Source organism: Meleagris gallopavo, chromosome Z (assembly GCF_905368555.1).
Source record: "Meleagris gallopavo chromosome Z, MGAL_WU_HG_1.1, whole genome shotgun sequence".
NCBI classification, from domain to species: domain Eukaryota; kingdom Metazoa; phylum Chordata; class Aves; order Galliformes; family Phasianidae; genus Meleagris; species Meleagris gallopavo.
This window is the reverse complement of record NC_139435.1, coordinates 13,451,247-13,475,146: the sequence shown is the minus strand read 5'-3', so window position 1 is coordinate 13,475,146 and position 23,900 is coordinate 13,451,247. Positions and strand designations below refer to the sequence as shown.

The 23,900-nt window shown below is 36.2% G+C and overlaps 1 protein-coding gene across 3 annotated transcripts in view; it reads left to right on the top strand.

Moving 5' to 3' along the window:
• The window catches only part of OXCT1 (3-oxoacid CoA-transferase 1), an 85,418-nt gene that overhangs the window by 34,836 nt on the left and 26,682 nt on the right, over positions 1 to 23,900 (top strand). For all 3 annotated transcript variants that reach the window (XM_085212644.1, XM_085212645.1, XM_085212646.1), the window contains exons 8-13: positions 13,148 to 13,255; positions 16,373 to 16,484; positions 16,954 to 17,048; positions 17,768 to 17,816; positions 21,843 to 21,915; positions 22,654 to 22,729. In XM_085212644.1, coding sequence (XP_085068770.1) covers positions 13,148 to 13,255; positions 16,373 to 16,484; positions 16,954 to 17,048; positions 17,768 to 17,816; positions 21,843 to 21,915; positions 22,654 to 22,729 — 513 coding nt within the window. The remainder of the gene's footprint in view (positions 1 to 13,147; positions 13,256 to 16,372; positions 16,485 to 16,953; positions 17,049 to 17,767; positions 17,817 to 21,842; positions 21,916 to 22,653; positions 22,730 to 23,900) is intronic.

The following is a 23,900-nucleotide window of genomic DNA, read 5'->3' as shown; positions in this document are numbered from 1 at the left end:
TCATTGAGTCCAGCCACAACCTAACCAAACTTACAACCCTTCGCTAAATCATGTCCCTGAGCACCACATCTGACTGTTCAGTGGATTAAGAATCAGTTGGCTGGTTGTAGCCAAAGGGTTGTGATCAGTGGTTCTGTGTCTGGGTGGAGGCCATTCACAATCGGTGTCCCCCAAGGGTCTATCTTGGGACCAGGGCTCTTCAACATCTTTATCAATTACATAGATGATGGAATCAAGTGCATCCTCAGCAAGTTTGCAGATGACACCAAGCTGAGGAGTGCAGTCAATACACTGTAGGGAAGGGAAGCCTGTCTCCAGAGGACAGGCTGGAGAAGTGGGCCCATGTGAATCTAATGAGTTTCAGCAAAGCCAAGTGTAAGATGCTGCACTTGGGCTAGGGCAATCCCAGGTATTTATATAGAATGGAGAAAGATCTCCTTGAGAGCAGCCCTGTGGAGAAGGACTTGGGGTTTCTGGTGGATGAGAAGCTGGACATGAGCCAGCAGTGCGCGCTTGCAGCATGGAAGGCCAACTGTGTTTCTGGGCTGCATTAAAAAAGGGGTGGCCAGCAGGAAAAGGGGAGTGATTGTTCCCCTCTACTCAGCTCTTGTGAGTGGTTGGAAACCCTGCCCATGGCAGGGGGGTTGAAACTTGATGATGATTGAGGTACTTTTCAGCCTAGGCCATTCTATGATTCTATGGCATAACAACAGTGCTGGAGAGATGAGGGATGATTTTAGGCATAAGTTTTTACTCTCTGTCCTGGACAAGTATACAGACATCTGTAACAGCTCCACACATTCTTAAGCTGCATCTGTTCCCTGCTGTTGTTCCCTGTTGTGAGATCTCCTGAATGCTCAACTCTGGCATAGCAGTTTGAGATCTCAGCCATGGCCATGATGAGTCTGTGAGTGGCAATATTCAGTATATTTAGACATACTTATTCACTGTTCGAATATCCAGTTCAAATTATTTTCTTTATCAAATTGCAAAAGTATGGTTAAATATATCTGCCTGTGTAAACAGCGTTTCCACCTCAAATAACATCAGAAGAGGAAAAAAGAGAATGTACTTTCTCATGAAAATACATTAAATAAAAATCATTAAACCCTGTATTTTATCTCTGGTTGCCTGGTAACAACAATGCCACGTCAGTGAGCGTCATTATCTCAGGTACAATGGACTGTGCTGCACTGAGGGACAGAAGCAGGCTGAAATAAGCAATTTGTATCCTGTTGTCTGTACTAAATAACAGCATTGCATTTTATTGAGGAAACTGAAAAATTAACTTTTGTTGTTGTCTGCTCCTCCAAATGTTTTAACATCAGCAAAACTCTCCTTGTTCTGCATAGCCTTGTTCTGAGGAATTCTGCAAGGCTTTTACACAGTGACAATTTATCGTGAAATGCCTTTACGTACTATTTTAAGGTGGAAAAGTAATCTCTTTCACTTTGAACACAATTGACACTATCTCAAATGCAGAAAAGAAAAATGACAGGAAGTGAGAACAAGGTCAGATATCTGAGGCAAAATGTTATGAGGGGAAAAAAAAGAGTGTTACCAAACAAGAAAACATGTATTCATTGAAGCAAACTCAAAAAAATTCAGCCCAGTGCAAATTAAAGAAAATGTGAAGGTAACAGGAAATCATTAGGAATACATACATAGTGGGCTGACCAGAGAGACTGATATTTGAACTGTTCAATCAAGAAAGTAACAAGTAACAATACAGCATACAGAGAAAGCTGATCAGTCTAAAGCTCTTTCTGCCTCAGTTTTCAGTAATACTAAAATGCATTTTGGCTGTTGTGTACAGAAGGTTAAAGAACAAGTCTGAGTAGGGATGGAGTTGAATTGCAGGGATTATGTCTTGGAGAAGCAACTCATGGGAATGTTTGCACACCATTGTTGGAGTAATTTTAGTTTGTTACAAGGAAGCCCACTGTCAGACTTCAGTGCTTTTTTGTTGATTTTATTGCCCTTCATGGTATTTGATTCCTTCCTTTTATCTGTGTATATACTAATCATAGAATCATAGAACAGCTAGGATTGGAAGGGACTTCAAAGATCATCTCGTTCCAACCCCTGCCATGGGAAGGGTTGCCAACTACTACATTAGGCATTAGATTCAGTTGCCCAGGGCCCCTTCCATCCAACCTGGCTGTGAATACTTCCAAGAATGGGGCAACCTCTTTAGGCAGCCTGTGCCAGTGACTCACCATCTCAGTGAAAAATTTCCCCCAGCATCTAATCTAAATCTCCCCTCTTTTAGTTTAAAACCTTTCCCCCTTGCCCTATCACTGTATTCCCTCCTGCTTAAGAACTTCCTTTAAATACTGGAAGGCTACAACGAGGTCTTCCCAGAGCCTTCTCTTCTCCAGACTGGACAAACCCATCTCCCTCAGCCTGTCTTTGTAAGAGTGGGGCATCCTTGTGGCCCTCTTCTGGACCCCCTCCAATGGCTCTGCATCATTCCTGGGTTGGGGGCCCCAGGTCTGCACATGGCACTTCAGATGGGCCTCATGAGTGCAGAGAACAGAGGGAGACGATTCCCTTTCTCACCCAGCTGCCACCCATCTGTTGGTGCAGCCCAGGATACTGCTGGCCTTCTGGGCTGCAAGCACATAGTGCTGTCTCATATTCAGTTTTTCATCTACCAAAACTCAAAAGTCCTTCTCACAGGGCTGCTCTCAGTGAGTTCTTCTCACAGTCTGTAAGTACAGTTGAGATTGCCCTGACCTAGGTGCAATATTCTGCACTTCGCCCTATTAAACCTCATTTAATAGGTTCATGTGGGTTCACTTTTCAAGCCTGTGCAAAGGAGAATGAGACAGCAAAACATTTTTACAGCTATTGTGCAGATCATCTCGAGATGTTTTGAGAAGCATTGAAGTAAACTGGACAAGATAAGATGTGCTTCAGATGTGTAATTGTAGTGCATAGCATATTTGGTTATCTATCAATTGTGGGAAAAGAAAAAAGAAACCAACCTACAAAGCCACCCTTAATTTAGCTTTAGGATCTGGCATAGGCTTTCTATCAGTTTCATCAGTGCACTGTCTTCTGGGCAAATGTTATTATCTGCTGATCAACTACAGACTTGCTTTAGCATATTCTTTTTGAATGTTGCATTTGTTCTTAACATAAGTGACAAGTATAAAAGGATGTTTTTCACTGAATATTACATTCATCACATCAGCAATGATTTTCTGAAGCTGACTGCTAAGTAAGATCATGATATTAACTCAAGAAGGTATCAATTTAAAAAGGAAAAAAAAAAAGAACTAGATAAAGAAAAACAAATGCAAAGCTTTCAGCACAATGTTATAAAGGTAGGTAAAACTGTCTGAGTAGCAGTCAGTAACAATCTAATCTGCTATGAATTTTAACCACTTAGCATTCAGTATTCCAGCAATGAAGTGCCAAATCTGAACCCACATAGTTAGAAGTTTATTCTCTTGAAAATCAGAAGCATGTAAGAAAGGTAGCTTTGTAGGTTGGTTTCTTTTTCTTGTTTTCCATAATAATTTGTGGAAAACCAAATGTGCAGTGCATTACAATTACACATTTGAAATACATTTCATTATCAGTGCTCACATTCTGTGTCATGAGGATTTGAAAATGAATAGGTTTTAAATACACCTTAGATTGAACTTCTCATTGTAATAATATGTACAGTGAATCTGTGCTAATTCTTATGTCCTGTCATGTTTAGAATGTGTTGATCAGTGAACAATTTCTGTCTTTGTTTGAAATCACATTTCACATGATTATTTTGCTAAAAAATGCTGCAGTGAGAGTTTTAGGCATGATTCAAGGAATTTATTTGCGTGTATGTTTCTACTTATATCTTAAAGCTTGTATTTTTTTGATTGTGCTTTTAATAACTTTTTGTCATTTCTAATAGAGATTCCTAGGAAAAAAAAAAAAAAGAGAAAAAGTTGACATTCAAACTGAAAATATTAGAAAAAGGTAGTTCACAGTGTGAGTAATGCCTACTGGCATGAAACATGCATTTTATCAGGTGGCCAAAATACTGAGTTTTAAAGAGCTGCAGTCTAGTAACTATTAATGCAGTGAGAATTTTGGAGCAATCATTTGAATCAGTGGAACAGATTTTAATATTTTCTTGCTGCACTCTTCCCTGCAAGTGCTTTAAAACCAAACTACTCAGCAAAGGTGATGATGGCTTTCTAGAACTTGAAGGGGGCCTACAGGAAAGCTGGAGAGGGACTTTTTGTAAGGACGTGTAGCAACAGGACAAGGGGAAATGGCTTTTAACTGGAAGAGGGTAGATTTAGGCTAAATATTAGGAAGAAATTCTTTACTGTGACGGTTGTGAAACAGTGGAACAGATTGCCCAGTGAGGTTGTGAATGCTCCCTCCTTGGAAGCATTCAAGGCCAAAGATGGGGCTTTGAGCAACCTGATCTAGAGGGAGAAGTCCCTGCTATAGCAGGGGGTTGGAATGAGATGGTCCCTTCTAGCCCAAACCAGTCTATGATTCTGTGATTTAAAGCTGAGTGAAGAACTGAGATATCAAGACTGTTTTGACTTCATGGAATGATGATTTTTCTTTTCAGATGTAGCTATTTAATGTTGTTCTTGCAAGATGCAAAATACGGTGGCCCACAATGGATGCAGAGAAAGTAGCCTTTTATTTCCATCTCCCAAACAGGCTTGATGCTATTGTGCTCATTTGAAAGCAGACTAATTTTCCATATTTTCCTAGGTTATGTTAAATTGTTTCAAATGAACTTGCACTGATAAATTTCAGTATGTGGAAATGCACTTTCTTTTCACTGATATTCTTTTGAATTATGTGTTGACTTTTTTACCACTTGTGATTAAGCCAGAGAAAGCAATAGCTAAATGTTTTTGTTTTTTTTTTAATAACTTCATGTTTAAACTTTTTTTTTTAAGATTATAGAAAAAATATGCACATTTCACTTTTTTTTGGTAAATCTTTGGAATAAATTGGAGGTGTATTTTTTTATTTCTTCTTCTCATTGAATAAAGCACTGACAAGCAGTGAGGAGAGCTGGGATATATTCCTGATCATAACAGGAGAGATATGTAGACAGTATTTTGTGTAAGCATGCAGTTGGTGCTGCACTACCTTCTGGCCTAATTATACATATGGATTTTGGAAAGAATGTTTGATCCAAATTGCAATTTCAAATGTGGAGTTCTACATTTAAGACTAGAGGAGCTGATTTTTTCAAACACTGAGGGTCAAGAGCTGCAAATGAATTGACTAACACATATATTATTTTTTTTTAAATAAACAATTTCTCAGTAGAAATATTTTTGAGTACTGATTTTTTCCTACATGACCTTTGAGTTAGAAACTTGCATTTTTAATTGTAATTTTTTTTACCTGTTTGAATTCCAGGCTAATGGAAAGCATACTGATATCTTATGGTTCACCTTGTATCTTTTAAGTGAATTAGACAAGCTCTTATGCACCTTCTTTTCCATTCATTTGCTCTACTGCTTTGATATGTTTTGTTGTTTGTGTGTTTTTTGTTCTTATTTTCTATGTATTTGTGTCTGAGGTGTCTTACAGCTTTTGTAGCATCTTGTGATAATGCCATGTAAAAAGCAGGCTTCTTAGCTCGCACAGCAGCACATTCTTGATGCTGTGATACTTGGTCAAATTTTGTAAGGCATTTTGGAGAGGTTTTGTGCTTTGTGTCTATGCCACCAGCCACCAGAAAAGGACCAGAAATTGACCACCTCTTGGTTTCCTGAGCTGAGTACACAGACATTCAATTTCTCCTGGCATTCATGTATTGAGAAAAGCAATTTTTACATATGTTTTTCCCTTGTATTATACAGATATATGATGGTAGATGTAAAGTGTTGAATTTATTCAAAATTATATCTAATCTGGGATCTAAAGAAGGACTGGATTTAAGGGAATTCTGCCATCATACAAATAGAAATGTGCTGTTTGTGGTTGAATATGTTAAACAACTGTGTCCAAGTTAGACGTTTACTGAGAAGTTTATGGGAAAGGGGGAACCAGAGGAGTTAGCCACTCCAACACCCACTTCAAAACAACGACTGAACTTTCAGTCACAAGAAAAATGGCTAAATGAATGCATAGGTTTCTGGGAGTGCTGAAATTTTCAGATATAGATACAGGAAAGATACCTGCAATTAACGTATTTTTATTTTGAGGTCACTGAAGAGGGGAAGGTTACTGAAAACAAGGTGAAAAATAGTTCAAGTTATGTAAGAGTTGGGAATCTAAAGCCAGTCAGTATTACCTTGATCTGCTTCAGTAATTATTCCCTGTGATTAATAAATGAAGAGAGAACAGAAACTTAGTATGACCAGGAGATTAGAGGTTGTACTTGCTATGACTTATTCTCAGATGTGCTAAAGACAATTCTGCACTGTTGCTAGCAGGAATGAAATAATTTTCTTGTTGGATACAAGAAACAAAACTACTTTATGTATTCTTATAATATGAAATATTGAATTTACATGTTTATGTCAGTTTGAGCTTCAGATAATATTTTTGATTCTGTGAAGCACTTCGTTATTATTATTCTTTACTCCCATGCATGTCTAGTGATCTTCTTCCTGGGCAGCATTTAGGAAGGATATTGTTTAAATGCAAGAGAAGTTTTATTTTTTGTAAAAGTTTTTGCTTAAAATCTTGATGTCCAAATTTCTCTGGTTTCTCATGAAATTGTGGAAATTCTCTGAACCCAGTTGTTTGCTTTCTTCCTGCCTCTTCCTTGAAAAATACTGATTTCCTTTCTCCTCAACATTGCAGAAAAATTGTGTTGGTCTTGAATATTTTGGGTTTTGGTGGTTGTTTGTTTGTTTTTGGATAGCTGCTGTGATTTTGAAGATGAAATGTATCTCTGTGATCCACCTTTGAGAAAAAGAAAATAGTAGCATGTACTGGAATTTTGAGAAATCTTGTAAATTACAGCTGTTTATAAGGAGTTTCTGAAATAAGGAGAATAACTAATATGTGTGTGGAAAGTGCCATTTCAAGATGAAGTGTTTTTTGTCATCATTGAAATTGCAGTTGTTATTTTTGCTTTTGTTTATTTTCTTGCCAGAGAGAGCCACCAACACGATCTGTTAGAAAACAGCTACTACTGCATTATTTCACCCTACCTTCCTGTATATCTCAAGCTTAGCATGCTCTACTCTGATTCTTATTTAAGATGTTTTCGTTGGACTTTGGAGTGGTTTAGGAGGACTCGCATAAACTGTGAAACACAAAGAATTCCTTCTTAGATGCTGCAGATGAATCTTCTGTTTTTGTTTTAAATTTTTCACTTCCTCCTTCTGTACTTTAATTACTCTTAATTCATTTTTAATAGTCAAGCTCAATTTATCTCCTGACATTTAAGTTACATTTCTTCAGTTGTGTAGGAGATTTGAGATCTCTTTCAGTCTCATTTGTCATTTCTTTGATATGAGTAAGAAAATACAATCTTTTGTAGAGATTAAAGCTGACATTTTTGGGGTTTCAATTCTTCCCTGTGATATATGAACAACTTTAATTAAAAAAGAAAGTCAGTTACTTATTTTTAACTTGTAATCAACTCGATGATCTAGTGTATTTTGAAAATAAGCAGTGAAATACAGGAATAATTTGTTCAGAGTTTATATTGTTAACAGTGTACTGTTCAGGATGGAAAGATTTGGAGTATGATCAGTAATGTTATTCAGCAATCATAGCCATTACAGATTAAGCAGATTCTTTGGTCATTAGGTAGCCCTTAACAGATGAAGAATCTCACTGATGGTGATATTTTTTCACAAGTTCTTTATTTCCCATTACTTTAGTAATTTGAAAGCTGCATAATGCAATCTAAAAAATGACTTTCCAAAGTTGCCTTTTCCAGTTTGATGGAGTAACATCAGCAATAAGTAAAAGTTGGCAGGCAGTGCTTTTTTTTTTTTTTTTCTTTATCTACTGCACAAACATCTTCAGGAAAAATCTACGAGGTTCAGTTTATACATACAGGGTCATTTTTATGGTACATGTTTATTGGTGGGTCTAATGCCAGACATTTACTGTGAAAATTGCTACTCTTTCACAAATGTACCTACTGGATAAAACTCTCCATTTATAAGAGAAAAAAAAGTCTTCCTACAAGAAATTGGTGTATTTACTAATTTTGCTTATGATCTTTAAACTTAAGAATATTGTGTATTGGTTGTGCTAAAATTTGACTGACATCTAAATGTTTGGAAAAGTATAACTGTGTGGTAGAGCTTCTTCAGAGATTGGCAGCTAATTTTCTTCAGATTATTTCATTCATGCATACATGCACATAGCTTTACAGATAGATGTATTTTATAGATAATGAAGTATACTTTCTATTTTTCTTTTAGTTACTACCCCAAAACTGCTATGTGTGAGTACCAAGAGCAGGTAGTGTATACAGTGCAGCCCGTGTTTTCTTTGCTGTCAAACTGCAGTATGGAGGAAAACATTAAACACATGAAATGAGAAGTGGACATTTCAGGAAACAGAGGTAGCAGGTGCAGGAAATGTGAAAGAACTGACTTAGTAAGACAGAGGCAACTAAAAATGGAATTGATTCTAAAGACTTATTGAAAAGAAAGGTGAAAGGAATATAATGTAGCTGGGGATTCTAAATTATGAGAATATGTAGCTATGAGGGGACAATCCTTACAAGGTTCATGTCAGTTTTGCTTTGTAATGATCAGAACTGAAATACTGGCAACATGTCTCACTGTTCTTCTCTGCAGTGTTCAGAGACGGTAACAGTCCACTAGAAAGCAGAAAGGCATTAAGGTACATAGATTCTTCATTGATACAGAATAGACAAAGAACCTGCTATTCCTGTATTGCAAGAAAAGGAAGCACCCAGTGAAAATTAAAAGACATGATGAAAAATACTTTTGCACAAGAAATGTAGTGGTACAAAATGTTTTGGGTGCCAAGGAAACTTTGACAAGTTCAGAGTTCATCGGAAGCTATGATGCAAGGTGGTCTATGCCAAGCCTTTGACCACAGAGATTCCTAAACTGCATGTTGACAAGAAACCAGGATAGAATAACCAAAAGTAGTTCCTTAAGCTTTCGTTCTTTACCAAGAAAGAGGGGTACTGGACTAAAAGGTCTTTCAGTGTGAATCATATCAGTCCCATTAGCCTCAGTGTGAAGCTGAACTGAACTTCAGATTTCTGCTGTTCCCCTGCACCTCCTCCCTATGCTTATTAAAAAGTTTACTCTAAGTCTGGCAACTTCATTCATTCTAAGACCTGCTTTTATCGGATGGCTTAGCATTTGCTTGCTTTTCAGTATTTGAAAGTGTGCCTCAGGAATTTTTATTGACTGATGGCTGTTTCATTACAATGAAAGCTTGGCAGGAATTGAAATTTAGTGGTGTGGCTGATCTTAGATCTAGGAAAGCACAGAACAGAATTCAGAACATCTCTTCTACCTCCCTGCATTTAGACAGAAATGAGTGAATATTAACCTACTTTGCTCTTTCCTCTATCCCTCTGGCAGTTTTCAGAATATATTCCGTTGTTTTACAGTGCTAAAGTTTTTTATGGAAGTTCAGTCCCAATAATTAAAATAATTAAGATAGACTTTTTTTCTTGTTTGTCATTAGCCATGGGGAATGTTTGATCACAGTTTCTGACTACCTTTTTTGAGACTTTTCTTCAGTAGACCAGACAGACATGACTTTTCCTCTTAGCTGCTGCTGTTGTTGTTGTTGTTGTTTTTTAACTTCTAATGATTTTATAAATGTTGGAATGAATTTTGCAGAGACATATTGACTCTTCCAGCAGTAAACTGAAGAATTATTAAAATAATCTTCTATCTGGCATCTAAGGGGGTAAATTTATTTCTTTTATTGTTTGTTGACATTTTATTCTAGTTCCATTCTACTGAGTATTTTTATTATTTCAGTTTGAACTGATGAGTACTGTGATAATGAAGATAATTTCTTAAGGATTTAATAAAGCTGCTTTAAAAATAAGCAATTTAGAAATGCATACGTTTGCTAATTTTTCCATCCCACTCCTCATGCTCAGCCATTCTCCTTCTTTCCACCTGTTCTGTTTTTGACTATATTTTTTTCCCCCTGTTATAAAGAATTATATATTCTTGTCTGGCTATAGGTCAGTTTTATTAAAACATATTTAAAACTAAAACAGCTGAAAACTTTTCACATATCATAAAGCATGTAATTAGGCAGCAGAAACTGGTTAAAAAGTGAGTACTCTAAAGTCTTACTAGGTACAAGCATTTTGACATGAATAGTTGTATAATTACAACTACTTTTCCAGTGTTTGATCAAGAATGCTGTTCGTTATCTTAATTACTGGAAGTTTATAACCTTCAAGGTTCCCATTCTTCCTCTAGAAGCCTTTAGAAACTCTGAGTTAAAACTTCAGAGTACTAGCTGAATTTCCTTAAGTAAAAGTAAACCAAATTACTTTAAAAAGGGAAAAGTGGATGTAAATTACAGAAGGAAGTGATATTTTTAAACAAGTGACCATTCATTCTATGAGTGCTGATACCAAAATGAGTGACAGAACGCTCTTGTGAATCATAGCAGAGAACGACTTTTATGTTGTACTTGCAGATAAACTACTATTCAGAAATGTTTGAATTTATTCATTCTACTTCCATGTGACTTTAATGACTTTCACTGGCAACAATCAGGCAAGATTTGCAAGGACATATACACAGGAAGGAAACTGAAAATGTGAAGCTCTTGAAACAATGAAAGAATGTTTGAGTCATGAATCAGAGCTTACTAGAAGAGGTCTTGAAGTTACTCTTTCATTTTGCTGATGCAAGAAAGCTGTACAAACTTTCTACCTTCTATCACTTTGAGGTTAAGATTGAAAGTGAGCAAGGGATCAAGGCAGTCAAAATAGTACCAAAATATTTTAACAATTAAAAAAAGTACAGGAGGTAATCTGCCTTGATTAGTTATCTTTAAATGTTTTGCTACATTTTGTATCTCTTTGGTAAGATGTTGTATGATGATTTTAGATGTGTACAGGAATTTGTCTGTATGTGGCAAAAGAAAGGTAAGGTAAATTTAGTATGTGGGAGAAATAGTAGGAGGATAAATAAAACGGAGAGTAAAACATAATAATAAAAATATTTAAAAAAAATTCACACACAACCCTCTGATCATTAGTACAAATGTTCTCCTTTGTATCTGTGAGTGACTGAGGATTGGACTATAGATGTGATACAAAAAAGACTTATAGGGGAATATGCAGTATTAAAGAGAACTGAATACAACCAGCTATAGAGCTATATATTTTTAGATTATCGTTCTTATCTAGAAAGATATTTGGGTTTTGTCTTGCTGTGACTTACTGAGTCACAGTAGTGCTTATTAGAAAGTGAAGATGCTGGTTCCCACAGCCATCAGATTTTCCATTTCACTTTTGTAGGCCTAGCTTCATCTCCAGTAGCAGTGTAGGCAACACTAAAAGAGGTAGGCTGCCAGCAATCTTCATTGTTTCATTTAGATCATCTAGTTCTTATGTGAGCAGAGTTGGGAGAGAGAGTTAGAACAATAAAATCACTGCTCTCCCTTTCAGAGTTCTTACTTTTTCACATAGACATCCTGATCTATTTCACCTGGAGAACAGAATGATCTTGCAGGCATTACACACAAACTTATAATCCCTTCTCAGAGTTGCATTATATTTCTATGTAAACATTTTGACATACTTAATTTTAATTACAATTGATGTCTCCTAGATATTTCTGAGATCCCATCTAAGTCTTCTCTTCTCCAGGCTGAACAGATCCAGGTCCCTCAGCTTTCCTCAGAAGTGAGATGCTCCAGGCACCTGTCATCTTTATGACATCCAGCAGTTTTCTGTCTTTTTTGAACTGGGGAGACGAGAACTGGACAGAGTGCTTCAGATCTTGCCTCAAAAGGGCAGAGTACGGGGGAAGAATCACCTCCTTTGGCTTGCTGTCTGCACTCTTTTTATTGTACTCTATTTTTTTAATTTTTTCTTCTCCCTCTGCTGCTTTTATGGTGGATTTCTTTGTTTATTATCATAGAACAAAACACAGTAGGGAGGTAATTATCTTTCAGAAATACTATATAGATTCTAATGTTGATCACATTGTGCAGTAACAATTGGATGTCAAAACGAATTTTAAATTCTTTAATGTTCCTTCATTGGTGATGGCTGCCAAGTCATGTATCCCTACTGATATGTCATGCTCAGGGTCTTGTTTGGGGATTTTTAGACTTCTTCCAGAGATTCCTGAAAGTTTAATTAGTTTCTGATGATGAAGCAGCTTGGAAGCTGTTTAATTTCCTTATGAGTAGATTGTTTCAGACATTCTTCAATCTATGACTTTAGCGTTATAGTAATAATACATTTTCTCTGTGATTGGATGCAGTGTGAGTTTTATGAGGTTTATTCTGTTAGGGTGAGATGTGTTCTCTGTTCTTGAGGTTTTGAGCACCAGGTAAGACTGAGGCACCCTACTGCAGGCATGAGGCCGTATCACAATCCCCACCTAGAGTATTCTGAATTCAGAGTCAGAAGGAAAATGCAATGTCAGTGGTGCTCCAGTTAGGTCACATTTTAAATGTACTGTGTGTAGGTACCATTTGAGTTGAATTAGCTTCACTAACTGTAGAAGCTTCTAGATCTTTGCAACTAGTTGCTACAGTTCAAAAGTCTTAATTTTGTTTTGAATGTCTTGCAAAGAAACTTTAAGGCAGCTTTTCAGTTTGTAACCTTTAAATTCATACTTCTGCTTTGTACTACAACTTCTTTTACTAGTTTATCATTTCTTCCTTTTTGGTTGTAAACTGTAAGTGCAATCAACTGGGATATTACTTGGTATATTTCTGTATGGTGATTGTACAAATTGAGCTGTTAAAATATCAATTTATACTTTCAGTATAAATGTAAAATATCCTTCTAAGGTAATGTGCTGTTTTCTGTATGAAAAAAGAGGAAAGATAACCATGAGAAGTAGCCTATTTTAAAGGGATTATCATCTGTTTTGTCCTGTTCGTTGGTTTTCCTCAGTGTCCACTGTAGTTGAGTCCACTTAACTGCTAATACTCATTAACTACTCACTCTTTTTATATTGTTTGTAAATATTTGTTTTCTTTTTTACTTTTGTAGGTGGAAGAAATTGTTGATATTGGAGCATTTGCGCCAGAAGATATTCATGTTCCCAAAATCTATGTTGATCGCCTGATACAGGGAGAGAAGTTTGAAAAGAGAATTGAAGTAAGTAGCCCATCTTATTGGTCACATTTCAGGGTCAGTTGTATTTTAGGATTTTTACAGGATTCTTACTCTAGCCATTAAGTGTTAACAATCAAAGCTTGCCAGGTTTTGCTAAGTACTGGGGCTTTAGGTATTTACTTAAGGACTTGGTGGAGTATTGAGAACTGAACTTTGTGTTTTATGCCTCAGACTCTCTTATTCAATCCCTCAATGAGCTAGAACAACTTTCTGCGGTCCTCAATCACTTTACTGCATTGAAAATCTGATGATGAAAAATCCTTCTTCTTTCTTCTCCCAGATCACTTCCTGTAGACACAAGGGAAATACTTGTACTAAGAGCTGACTTTAACATTAATGTTTCTTTTTTTTTCTACTGGGAAGCTTTTTTACATGGACAGGTAGAACTAGTTGCAGCCTCTTCTGTGCCTTATAATGGATTACATTACATTTGTGGAGATTCTGGAACCTTTCTTTCCTTTTCATTAAATGTGAAATCTTTTACACAGTGACATTTGTGGTCTGAATAAAATATGCCAATACTTAATAAAAGTTGAGGTAATAATATTAAAACACTGAAAACTGCTAAGGAAATCATCATGTACTGTTTTTTTTTTTTTTTGTTTCCATGGCTCTATCTCACTCAAGCTTTGTCCCTCTTTTTTATTTTGTTGCTGTGACAAAGCCCTAAATTGTAATTAAAAATTCCATATTTCTCTGATGTGTCCGTAATCTTGAGGTGGGAATTATTCAAAATGTTATATGAGCTGGTGGAGGAGGAGACACATAATACAAAGAAGAAACACCTTGGTAGAAAGAAAAAGTTGAACAAAGGGAATGTAATTATTTTATTTTTAAATTATTTTATTCTTAAATTTATATTAAGTAGTCCTACAAAGACTTACTTTGATCTAAGTAAGATGATATAGGTTAATGTATGAAGGGATGTTGTTATTATTGTATCTGTTATTGTAACTGTTATTGTAAGTGCTCATTCTGCAAAAGCGCATGATTGAGGATCTGACTAGAAACAGATATTAAGCCTTTTATAAAATTTTTCTTTGGACATATTTTGTTAGAATGCCCCGCTTCTTCCTTTTGAAATATCTTAGTTTAAAAGCTTTTGACTTTCATGGAAGAAATCCATTTTGTGTTTAATAAACTTGTGTTTTTATTGGACTTTGGCAGTGGGTAAAGTGGTGATTCTTTGTATAAAGAATACAGTTACAAAAAGTACATGAGCTGCTTGATTTTCTTTGTCTAGCCTGGATAAGGGTACGGGTACGTGAATAGTCACCTGCCCCCTCCCCTATATTCTTAAAAAAAAAACAAAGTGAGAAGGAAAAATGCTGCTGTAAACTATACAACAAAGTTGTAACAGAGATTAATTTTGTTAATGCTTTTATTCATACTTTTCTATCATAGAAGTTTATAAATGAAGGCTATTCCAAAAGCATTGTCTCCGATTTTGTTATATTTGCTCATGGAGATGGATGTTGGAGGTATGGCAGTAGAGGCTGAACCTTCCCGCCAGTATCCCTTTCCATTTTGTTTGTGTGTGACAGACAGCAGCAGAGGGGCAGCCTGACAGAATGGTGCCTGAAATGAAAGTGTGTATGAAGAAAAGCTGTATCACTGACACAGATGCAGATAAAAAGTCACCCATTGACATTCATCAATGCTTGATGAATGTTTCTGGAGACCAAACAGTGGATGTAGGCACAGTGAGGTGGGGGTCACCTCCACTAACGTAGTTTGTATGAGTGCAGTATGCAGGCTCTTGTTAATGGCTGATGAAAATGCATAGCTTACGGTGGTGACTGTGTTGAAAAACAGTTTTGTAGCTGAGAATTTGCTCTGTCATGTAGTGTTATTGAACTCTTGGTGGTTGTTACAGTTTCCAGGAAATAAATAGGAAGCATTACTTTTGGAGTAACCTACATGGGTTGGAAATGTCTGCCCATATGAAAGCATTGATTAGGATGAATGTTAATGGAGAGAAAAGGAATGAAGAGAACCTAGTCTGTCATAATTCATACTGACTTTAAATAGCAGTTCATGCCTAATTGGACTCAAACATGGTCCCTCTCGTCATATTTTTGTCATACTTTCTATCCTTTGCTACACAGAAATCCTCTGTGATTGTTCTTAATTTTTCCAAAATGCACAAGTGAAGCAATTCTAGGAAAAATATGTCAGACATAAAAAGAAAGTTATTAGGAAGTGTAGGAGAGCTGATAATGACTGATCCTGACTGCTGAAAAGGAGACAGACTTCTAACATAGGGGAAAAAGAAAGTGCAAAATTTCTTTTGTGTTCCTTAAAAGGAATAGAGGATAATTTTGCCAGATCTCTTTTTTATGTCTTAGAGATATGTAAAGAGAAAATATGAGTGAGTACAACAGAGGACGTTGTTTAGAGCAGCATTATACACTTGGGAGAAATGCATGGAGAAAACCATTTATGTGAAAGAAAATTCACAGAAAAGGTCTTACGAACTTCTTGAATACTGTGGTATTTTTATGTGTGTGTGATTTAGGGAGCATCAGTTAAAGGCCAGTAAGTCTCTGGAAGACATACCAAACAGATTTATGCGAGCTTATGTAGACTTATTGTGAAAATGCAGTTGCCTAGCTCCTCTTTTTTTTTTTGTATAACTGGCATTTGTTCATCTCGTACATGTAAGTCTAGAATGTCATCACTGAATTGAATGATTACAGGGAGAGAGCAGTATTTGAATTTTAGGCTGACATTTAAAAAATCTGTTTGGATATCTCTGGAGTAATGATACTCAAACTTGCTAGTATTTGCACTAATGCTTGTTGCTTTCTTTCCCTCTTTTTCTTCTTAACCAGTTATGTCTATATGTCTATCAGATACTCTCTCAGACTTGACAATGTAAACGAATCAAATTTAGTGATAGCTATAGAACAATCTTGATTATTCCACTGGCTTAGGTGAGATTGAACTGCTAGAATAAAAGGTCATTCTTTCTAAGAGATGGATAAATAATGTTATTCTTAGATGAAGTATCTCACCAATCACAAATCAGGATGCTGCATCTTGAGATGCAAGAATCTGGATGCTAATTTCTGATTATGATTGCCTCCTGTTTTGCAGCGCTTATCAATCCGAAAGCCTGAAGACTCAAAAGCCAAACAAAAGGCAGGAGACAATGTGAGGGAGAGGATCATCAGACGGGCTGCTTTAGAGTTTGAGGACGGCATGTATGGTATCCTCCAGATGTACTATAGGTTAAAGTGAGTCTTGCTAGACTGGTAGCTGCAGCTACTTATGTTTAATGGAAATTAATTATCACGCTCATTGTTTATCTTTCACAGTGCCTCTCTCTTCTCAATAACACCTGATTGAAACAGATGGGATGCATGTCTGAAGTTCCTGTTCAGTCATATATAGAGTTTATTTGTGCTTGAATGTTTGACAAGAATTTATTTAAAAAGTGAAGTGCAATAGAAATGTAGCTTACTTGAACTGTTTTGATTTTTTTTTTAAGCAGAATAAATATTTGACAGAATGCAATTAGCCAGTCCAAGTAGGAAAGTAATTCAAGCACAAGTGTGAGACATCCAGCTAAAAATGGGAGTGTTTGTGGACAACAGTTCTTATGACAGTACAGTGATAACTTTTAAAATTTGTTTGCACTGTGTGTTCCTATTTGTGCCTTGACCAATTTTCTTCAGCTAATCTGGGTATTGGAATCCCTCTGTTGGCCAGTAACTTCATCAGTCCAGACATAACTGTTCACCTACAGAGTGAAAATGGAGTCCTAGGTTTGGTAAGAATATATCGTGGTCACTTAATAGCAATATGCTTACCATATTGTACTGCTAGGTTTTATTCCTCCCTGTTGCCCCTAAGCTGATTATAATTATGGTAGAAATCATATTCAAGCTTATGCAGTAGTGCATGATCATAAAATTTTGTGTGTGCAAGAAAGTCTTTTTGGAAATGCTCATTTCAGCATTATAGTGCTACTTAAAGTATGTTCCTAAATAATTGTTTTATGGAAAGGAGTCAGAACCTGGACACCAAGTCTTGTGCTTGGTTTACAAGACCACGCCTTTTAGGATACCTTATGAAGCATAATTTTTGGAGAAAAAAATTAAATTGAATAATGTTTTTGCTATAGTAAAGCTTTATTATATTACACTTGCAAACCTTTTTTTTTTTTTCTTTTTTTTTTTTTCCCCTGACAAATGTATGACACTTTAGTTAGGAAAAAAATGCAAAAACAAGTACCTCCGCTCTCTGGTTATTTAGTAATTCTAGCAGCCTCTGGGCAATATCTATCAGTCTTGATATATTAGTTGATGTAAATTTTGTCTTGTATCAAGAATTGTGTTGTGCAGAAGAGAAAAAAAATATGTGAATGCAAGTTCGTGTTGATTTGTTTTCAGTAATAAGCGTGAGAAGTAATAAAGCAGTAAGAAATTGTACATCAAGTGATTCATAATTTAAATAAATTATTAAATAATATGTCTGTGTTATTGTCAGGGTCCCTATCCACTTGAAAGTGAAGTTGATCCAGATCTGATTAATGCAGGTAAAATCTTCTAAATGAATTTAATTTTTTGTAGGTGACTTTTCTTTGTTGATATAAAAATTTTATTTTGATTCGGTATTTAAGCTCCTCGTTTATTTATGTATATATTAATGTATTTCACTTCTTATAGTCTTTTAAGTGAAGATTGGCTTTGATCAATAGAGGGATTACATATTCTAGCTAGAGAGCTTATGCTTTTGTTCATTGTAGTAGCTACTGAAGGGAGCTCTTTTCCTGTCCAAGTGATAAAGATTATAATTTTCCTTTCCAGAAGTGGGCTTGCTTGTTGGAGCTGTTACATGAATGTACATCTTTCTTTTCCTGCTACTTTTCATGTCAAGTCTTCAAGAAAACGGTTCTCAATGATTTATCTGTGGGACTTGCTTGTAAAGGTTCTTCACATAGTAGCCTGGATTCCTCCTGCCTAGTGAGTTGTGTAGATGATACCCAGTTGTGTGTTTCAAGAGGCAGCCGTAGCCTGCTTGCCAGGTGCTAGTCATATGATGAGGTGGATGGCTGCTTTCCCTATTCTGAGGAGAAGACACAGTCCCAGGTGCTATAGTAAAAGCAGGGATGGGGAGGTCCACAAAGGAGCAGCTCTGTCTGGAAGAACTTTCCCTTCCTGCCACACCGCCTGCTACGGCTCCCCTGCATTTCTCTGGCTGAATTTCTCTCTACTTTCTGCTGTTTTGGGGCATTACAGAGGCAGCCATTAATCTTGCTGTGGCTTATTGCATCGGAATGTGGTCTGATTTCTGTTTTCTTAATGGAAAGTTGTGCTTGCATCCGTTCTGTTTCCACGTAAAATTGGACCTCTATATTGCACTGTGATAAGCTGAAGAAGCAGCCAAGGAAGTCTGTGTGGAAGAAATGGTCCTGGTGTTATTAGTCAGCACTCAGCTAAATATGAGCCAGCAGTGTGCCTAGGTGGCCAAGAAGCCCAGGGGCATCCTGATTAAAATAGCATTGGCAGCTGGAGGAGGGAGGTGACTGTCCCTTTGTACTCAGTGCTGGTGAGGCTGCACCTCAAGTGCTGCACTCAGATTTGGGCCCCTTACTACAGAAAATACATTGAGGCCCTGGAATGAAGATGGTGAGCAGCCTGGAACATAAGTCTTACGAAGAGCAGCTGAGGGAGCTGGGGTTGTTTAGTCTGAAGAAGAGGAAGCTGAGGGGAGACTTTATTGCTTTTGTAGAACCACCTGAAAGGAGGTTGTGGCGAGGTGGAGATCAGCCTCTTATCCCATATAACTAGCAGTAGGACTGGAGGGAATGGCCCTGAGCTGCATTGGGGGAGATTCAGGTTGGATATTAGGAAATACTGCTTCTCCAAAAGAGCTGTCAGGCACTGGAATAGGCTGCCCAGGAGGTGGTAGAGTTACTGTCCCTGAAAGTGTTCAAGGAATGTTCAGATGTTGTACACGGTTTAGTGGGGGAAGTATTAGAAAGTGGACAGTTGTTGTAAATGATCATGGAGGTTTTTTCCAGCCTTGGTGATTCTATGAAAGGCCTTACCTATTCTTATATGTGATACTTTCTAAGTTCTTGTCATTGCTAATGGTATAAAATATAAACCTATGCCTGACAAGCTTAGGCTTATTTCATTAATAACTCTCTACCCTCCCACCCCTGTGTATATATGTGTATGTTTGTAGAAAGTACCTTTCTATCTCTTTTAGCTAGTACAATTAAACTCTTTAATAGCCAAGTGAGATAAATCATTGACATCGAACAAGCTTTTAATTTACTATCATAGTGCAGTCCAGCAACTTGTCCACTGACTTGAAACATTTGCTACCTGGCTTAACTAATTGATCCTGTCATCATACTGCTATGTTATTTCACCATTCAGTATTATGTTTTAAATAAGAAGTTATCTAAGGCATTCTTCTGATCTGAAATTAGAAATTAAGGAATTGAGTCCAGTGTTTCAACAGTAGGTAGGTAACTATTGAGATACTTTGTATAAAGGAAAAATCAGACACATGGGAGCTGAGTTAATGATTTAACTGAGTTTGAGAGTTTAAAGGAAGGTGTCATTGGAAGGAAAAAAATGTTAAAAGCAAAAAGTATTTATCATAGAAGGTAAAACAATATGCACTCTTATTAGAGCTTAATGATAAGTTCTAGTATTGATATATTTGTAATGAACATACTAATAGAGTGACAAAGGAAAACATAACCAAGAACTTGATAAAGACTGAAAAAAATATTGTGTTTTTATATGGATGTCAGGATGGTCTGGCTTATTGTGTGGGTGTCAAGATGATCTTGACTTACTGTTTGGTTGATAAATATTTTTGAGGCGAAAATGTTGTAGCTAATGTAAGATAGTAGAATGTAACATGGAAGTCAGATTAATCTAGTACTGGTAATTCAATGTTAAGCACCTTAGCATCTTTCTATGAAGGTGCAATAGACAGAACACAAGATTAGATGAGTCTGCTCACCAAAATATTAGTGATATCGTTGCTGAAATATGCAGAAGCTGACAAGTCTCACTGATACTTTGTTGGATTAAGACTGCTCTCGATGCTTTTCAACCAAGTTTATAAAAGCATTTGAAAAAAATAGAAGCTAAATGGCAAAGGAATAGGACTTCTGTTCACATTCATAGCCTAGCCTGTAATGGTACAGTATCAGCCCTCAAAGTGCACATTTTCAAAATAAGTTTAGGCTCTTGCAAATTTTTATCTGCAAATAGAAGTACATTTTTCTGAAGTACCTACTTTGTTGTTTGTTCCATTTCTTGAATGTCTCAATTCAAGATAGGTTATGTTCACTGTAATTTCAAGGTAGGCATTTGCCTTACAGTAATTCTACATACAGGTACAGACTTTATGAGAGCATTTTCAAGAACTGTTAATATGGCATTCTTGTTAAACTATTGTTTGGCCCTCACTCTGTGTCCTATTCTTCTCAGCACTGCCGTAGGTTGCCTATTTCTTGTGGGGTTCTTTTTCCATGTTACAGCTTACAGACTTCATCATTGCTCCCACTCACTGGGAGCCTGATAGGTGAACATTTCAATCATTCTCAGAACTGGTCTGGGTGAATTCTTTGCTTGCTGAATTCTCTGTGATTTGAGTGCAGGACCTTAATTGTATACTATTTTGTGTATCAACTTTAATTTCCTCACAAAATCTTGGTGGTATAATAAACATAAAGTCAATTTTGTAAATTACAACAGATAACTTAGTTGTCAGTTTTAATTTTCCTTTTTTTTTTTCTCTTTTACTTTTCTCAGCCTCTTTGTTTCCTTATTGTCTTCTTTTTCCCTGTTTTCTGGAAAATGTTTAATGATGTCTAATGTCTGTTTCCTGCTGTTGTTACTTTATCTTCTCAGTGTCATCTTGTGCTGAAGTCTGTTTTATTCTCTAAATTTTCTCATGCTTGGTAATAATTCTACCCACAGCTGTGTTTCTTGTGACTTTCCACAGGCACTCTATATACATGGTTTATTTCTCAGTCTGATTCAAAGTGCTGGCAGTAGAAGAGAGTTCTGGACAGAATCAAAGGAAAACATTTCCATGCTAGCTTCCTTGCTTGACCTAAGAACTTTACATCATAGAGAAGAGCATTATTGTCTGTTCTTTAAGAAAGCAAAATTAGGATCTGCCATTTATTCTTCTGTTTTCTAAATCATTATTACCGTAGGTTGTGTTGAATTTGATCTGCTTATTCTTCCTTGCAATCTTGCGTCTTCTGAAGATGTTCTTTCTCTCTTTCAGAAGAGAATTACCTTAGTGCAGAAAGCTGAAGTCAATAGAGATTTTTTAACCTTTGGTTCAGTGCTATCTTGCTTGGTACTGCTGGTGGTCAAACAGGAGGAAGACACAAACTGCTTCCTAGTTCATTATGGTTGATTTGGCTTATGTGTGATTTCATAATTGTAATTGGGTCCATATTAATACAGAATTAAAAAAAAAAAAAAGATACATAAAAAACCTTTCTTCTTCATTAATAGTTTTGGTTTATTTTACCAGAGACAAAATATGTAGAAACAGTAACTTATTTCTTTTACAGGAAAGGAGACAGTCACTGTTCTTCCTGGTTCTTCTTATTTCTCTAGTGATGAATCATTTGCGATGATAAGAGGGTATGTAACAAGACATAAGAAGAATAAACTCAGTGGTTGAAGTCATTAGTAATTCTTCAAAATGTGGTTAACGTTTAACAGCTTGCAAAATGATCATGGACTTAATGAGTGATGATTTACAGAATATTAGGTCTAGCAATTGGAAATTGAAAAACACTGTAACCAGCAGATACCATAGTGATGCTTGTGTCTCCCACCACCTGGCCATGTATAAACATATTTATAACTAGGTTTTAACAATTACTTTTTGGTCATTTCCAAGTATCTAATCTGTACTTGCACGCAGTGTATTATCTTTCTTCAACTTGGAACTGTGATCCTCATTCCACCTCCCTAATGGAAATTCACCATCTGCACCTGTTTTTTGTTTGTTTTTCGGGAAGGAGTTTGGATGCAAACAAACACTAAATCGTAATGGCTCTGAAAAGATAATGGGTGTATGTAAATATGTAAAGGAGTGCACTTAAAAGTATGAGTTCAGAGCTGATTGTCTATGCATGCAATTAACCAAACCCAGACAAAAATAATAGCATTTTTGAGGCTCAGTAGGCAGACAGGAAGATCATCAGCAGTGCATTTAGAGGAAGAGAAAAATCTGTGAGTGACAAAATTGTTGTTACCTCTGTGGTATGCAGTTTTTAAATTGTTGTAATGAGAATGCGATTAAAAACTCGTAAAGGTTTGTGGGCTGTTACTTGAACATAATCTGCTAATTACACACTGTGTTTCTCTTGTCAGAGGCCATGTTGATTTGACAATGCTTGGAGCTATGCAGGTGTCAAAGTATGGTGACCTGGCCAACTGGATGATTCCTGTAAGTTGGCCTTTTTATTATTGAGAGTATACTGTATTTAGAATAATATTTGTAGCTGATTATGAGGGGAAAAAAAAGATAAAGGACTCAAAGCATAAGGGGTCTTGAAAAGCTAATCAAGTTAACATAGAGAATGTGTAACAGTTTTCCTGGGCTCTGCTGGCACCAAGGTGTCAGAATCCAGCCATCTGAAATCACTTATTATGTTAAGTGTTCTGAAAAAACTAAACATGATTTATGTAAACCTTTCTTCTTTATCTTGGATTCACATGTCAGGCTTTTGAGATGAGGACTGATTCTTTATCTTTAGGGAGCAGCAGCTCTTGTGTAGTTGTAACTGGAGCAAAGTCTTTGAAAAAAGATGTGAAATATTATTGAGCTCATCATCAAATGGAAAACAAATGAGCAAACAAAAAACATTGCCCGCATTATTTTTCTCAGTGCTGATCACTCAAAATACCAATGTTGATTGGTATTTTGAGTACACCTAGGGGAAAATAACTGTTTTATTTTATTTACCTGAATAGTCCTGCAGGTTTCAAGCAGGTTTAAAAATATAAACCAAACTCAGTGTTATTAAAGACGTAGATGACCTAAAGCCATTCACTGGACACATTTTATGGTTTAAAATTAGACAGTAATTTTTCAAATCATTTACAAGTTAGATATTTTCAGTGATTTTGAATATTGCTTGTATCAGAATTACATGGAAAACAAGCATTACTAGCCTGCCCTAAGGTATTTTGAAGTATTCTTGCAAACAGAGTTCAGTATGGTTTTAATCTATCTATGTATCTGATTAAATTGTCAGGTAATTTTTTTCTTTTGTTTAGTTGGTTTGCCACAGTCTGACATTCCCTTTATGCTTTTGCAAACTGTAAGTCACAATATTAACAACTCCCTATACTTTTATATTGAAGATAATACTTAAGTCTTGAGATTTTCTTTTTTTCCAGACCTTTGGCTCTGCAAAAGCTATCATAAATGTTCCTTTATCTAGTAAAGCCTTCTGATTGGAAAAGTTGTTTCTGAAAGGCTTATAAGAAAGTGGAAGTGAGAGGATTAAATTCTCAGTAGTAGGATTGGTTGGGGTTTTTTATTTGTTTGTTTCTTGTTTTGTGGTTTTTTTTTTCTTTCTAGATTGAAGCATTGCTCAAAATATTCAAGTGAA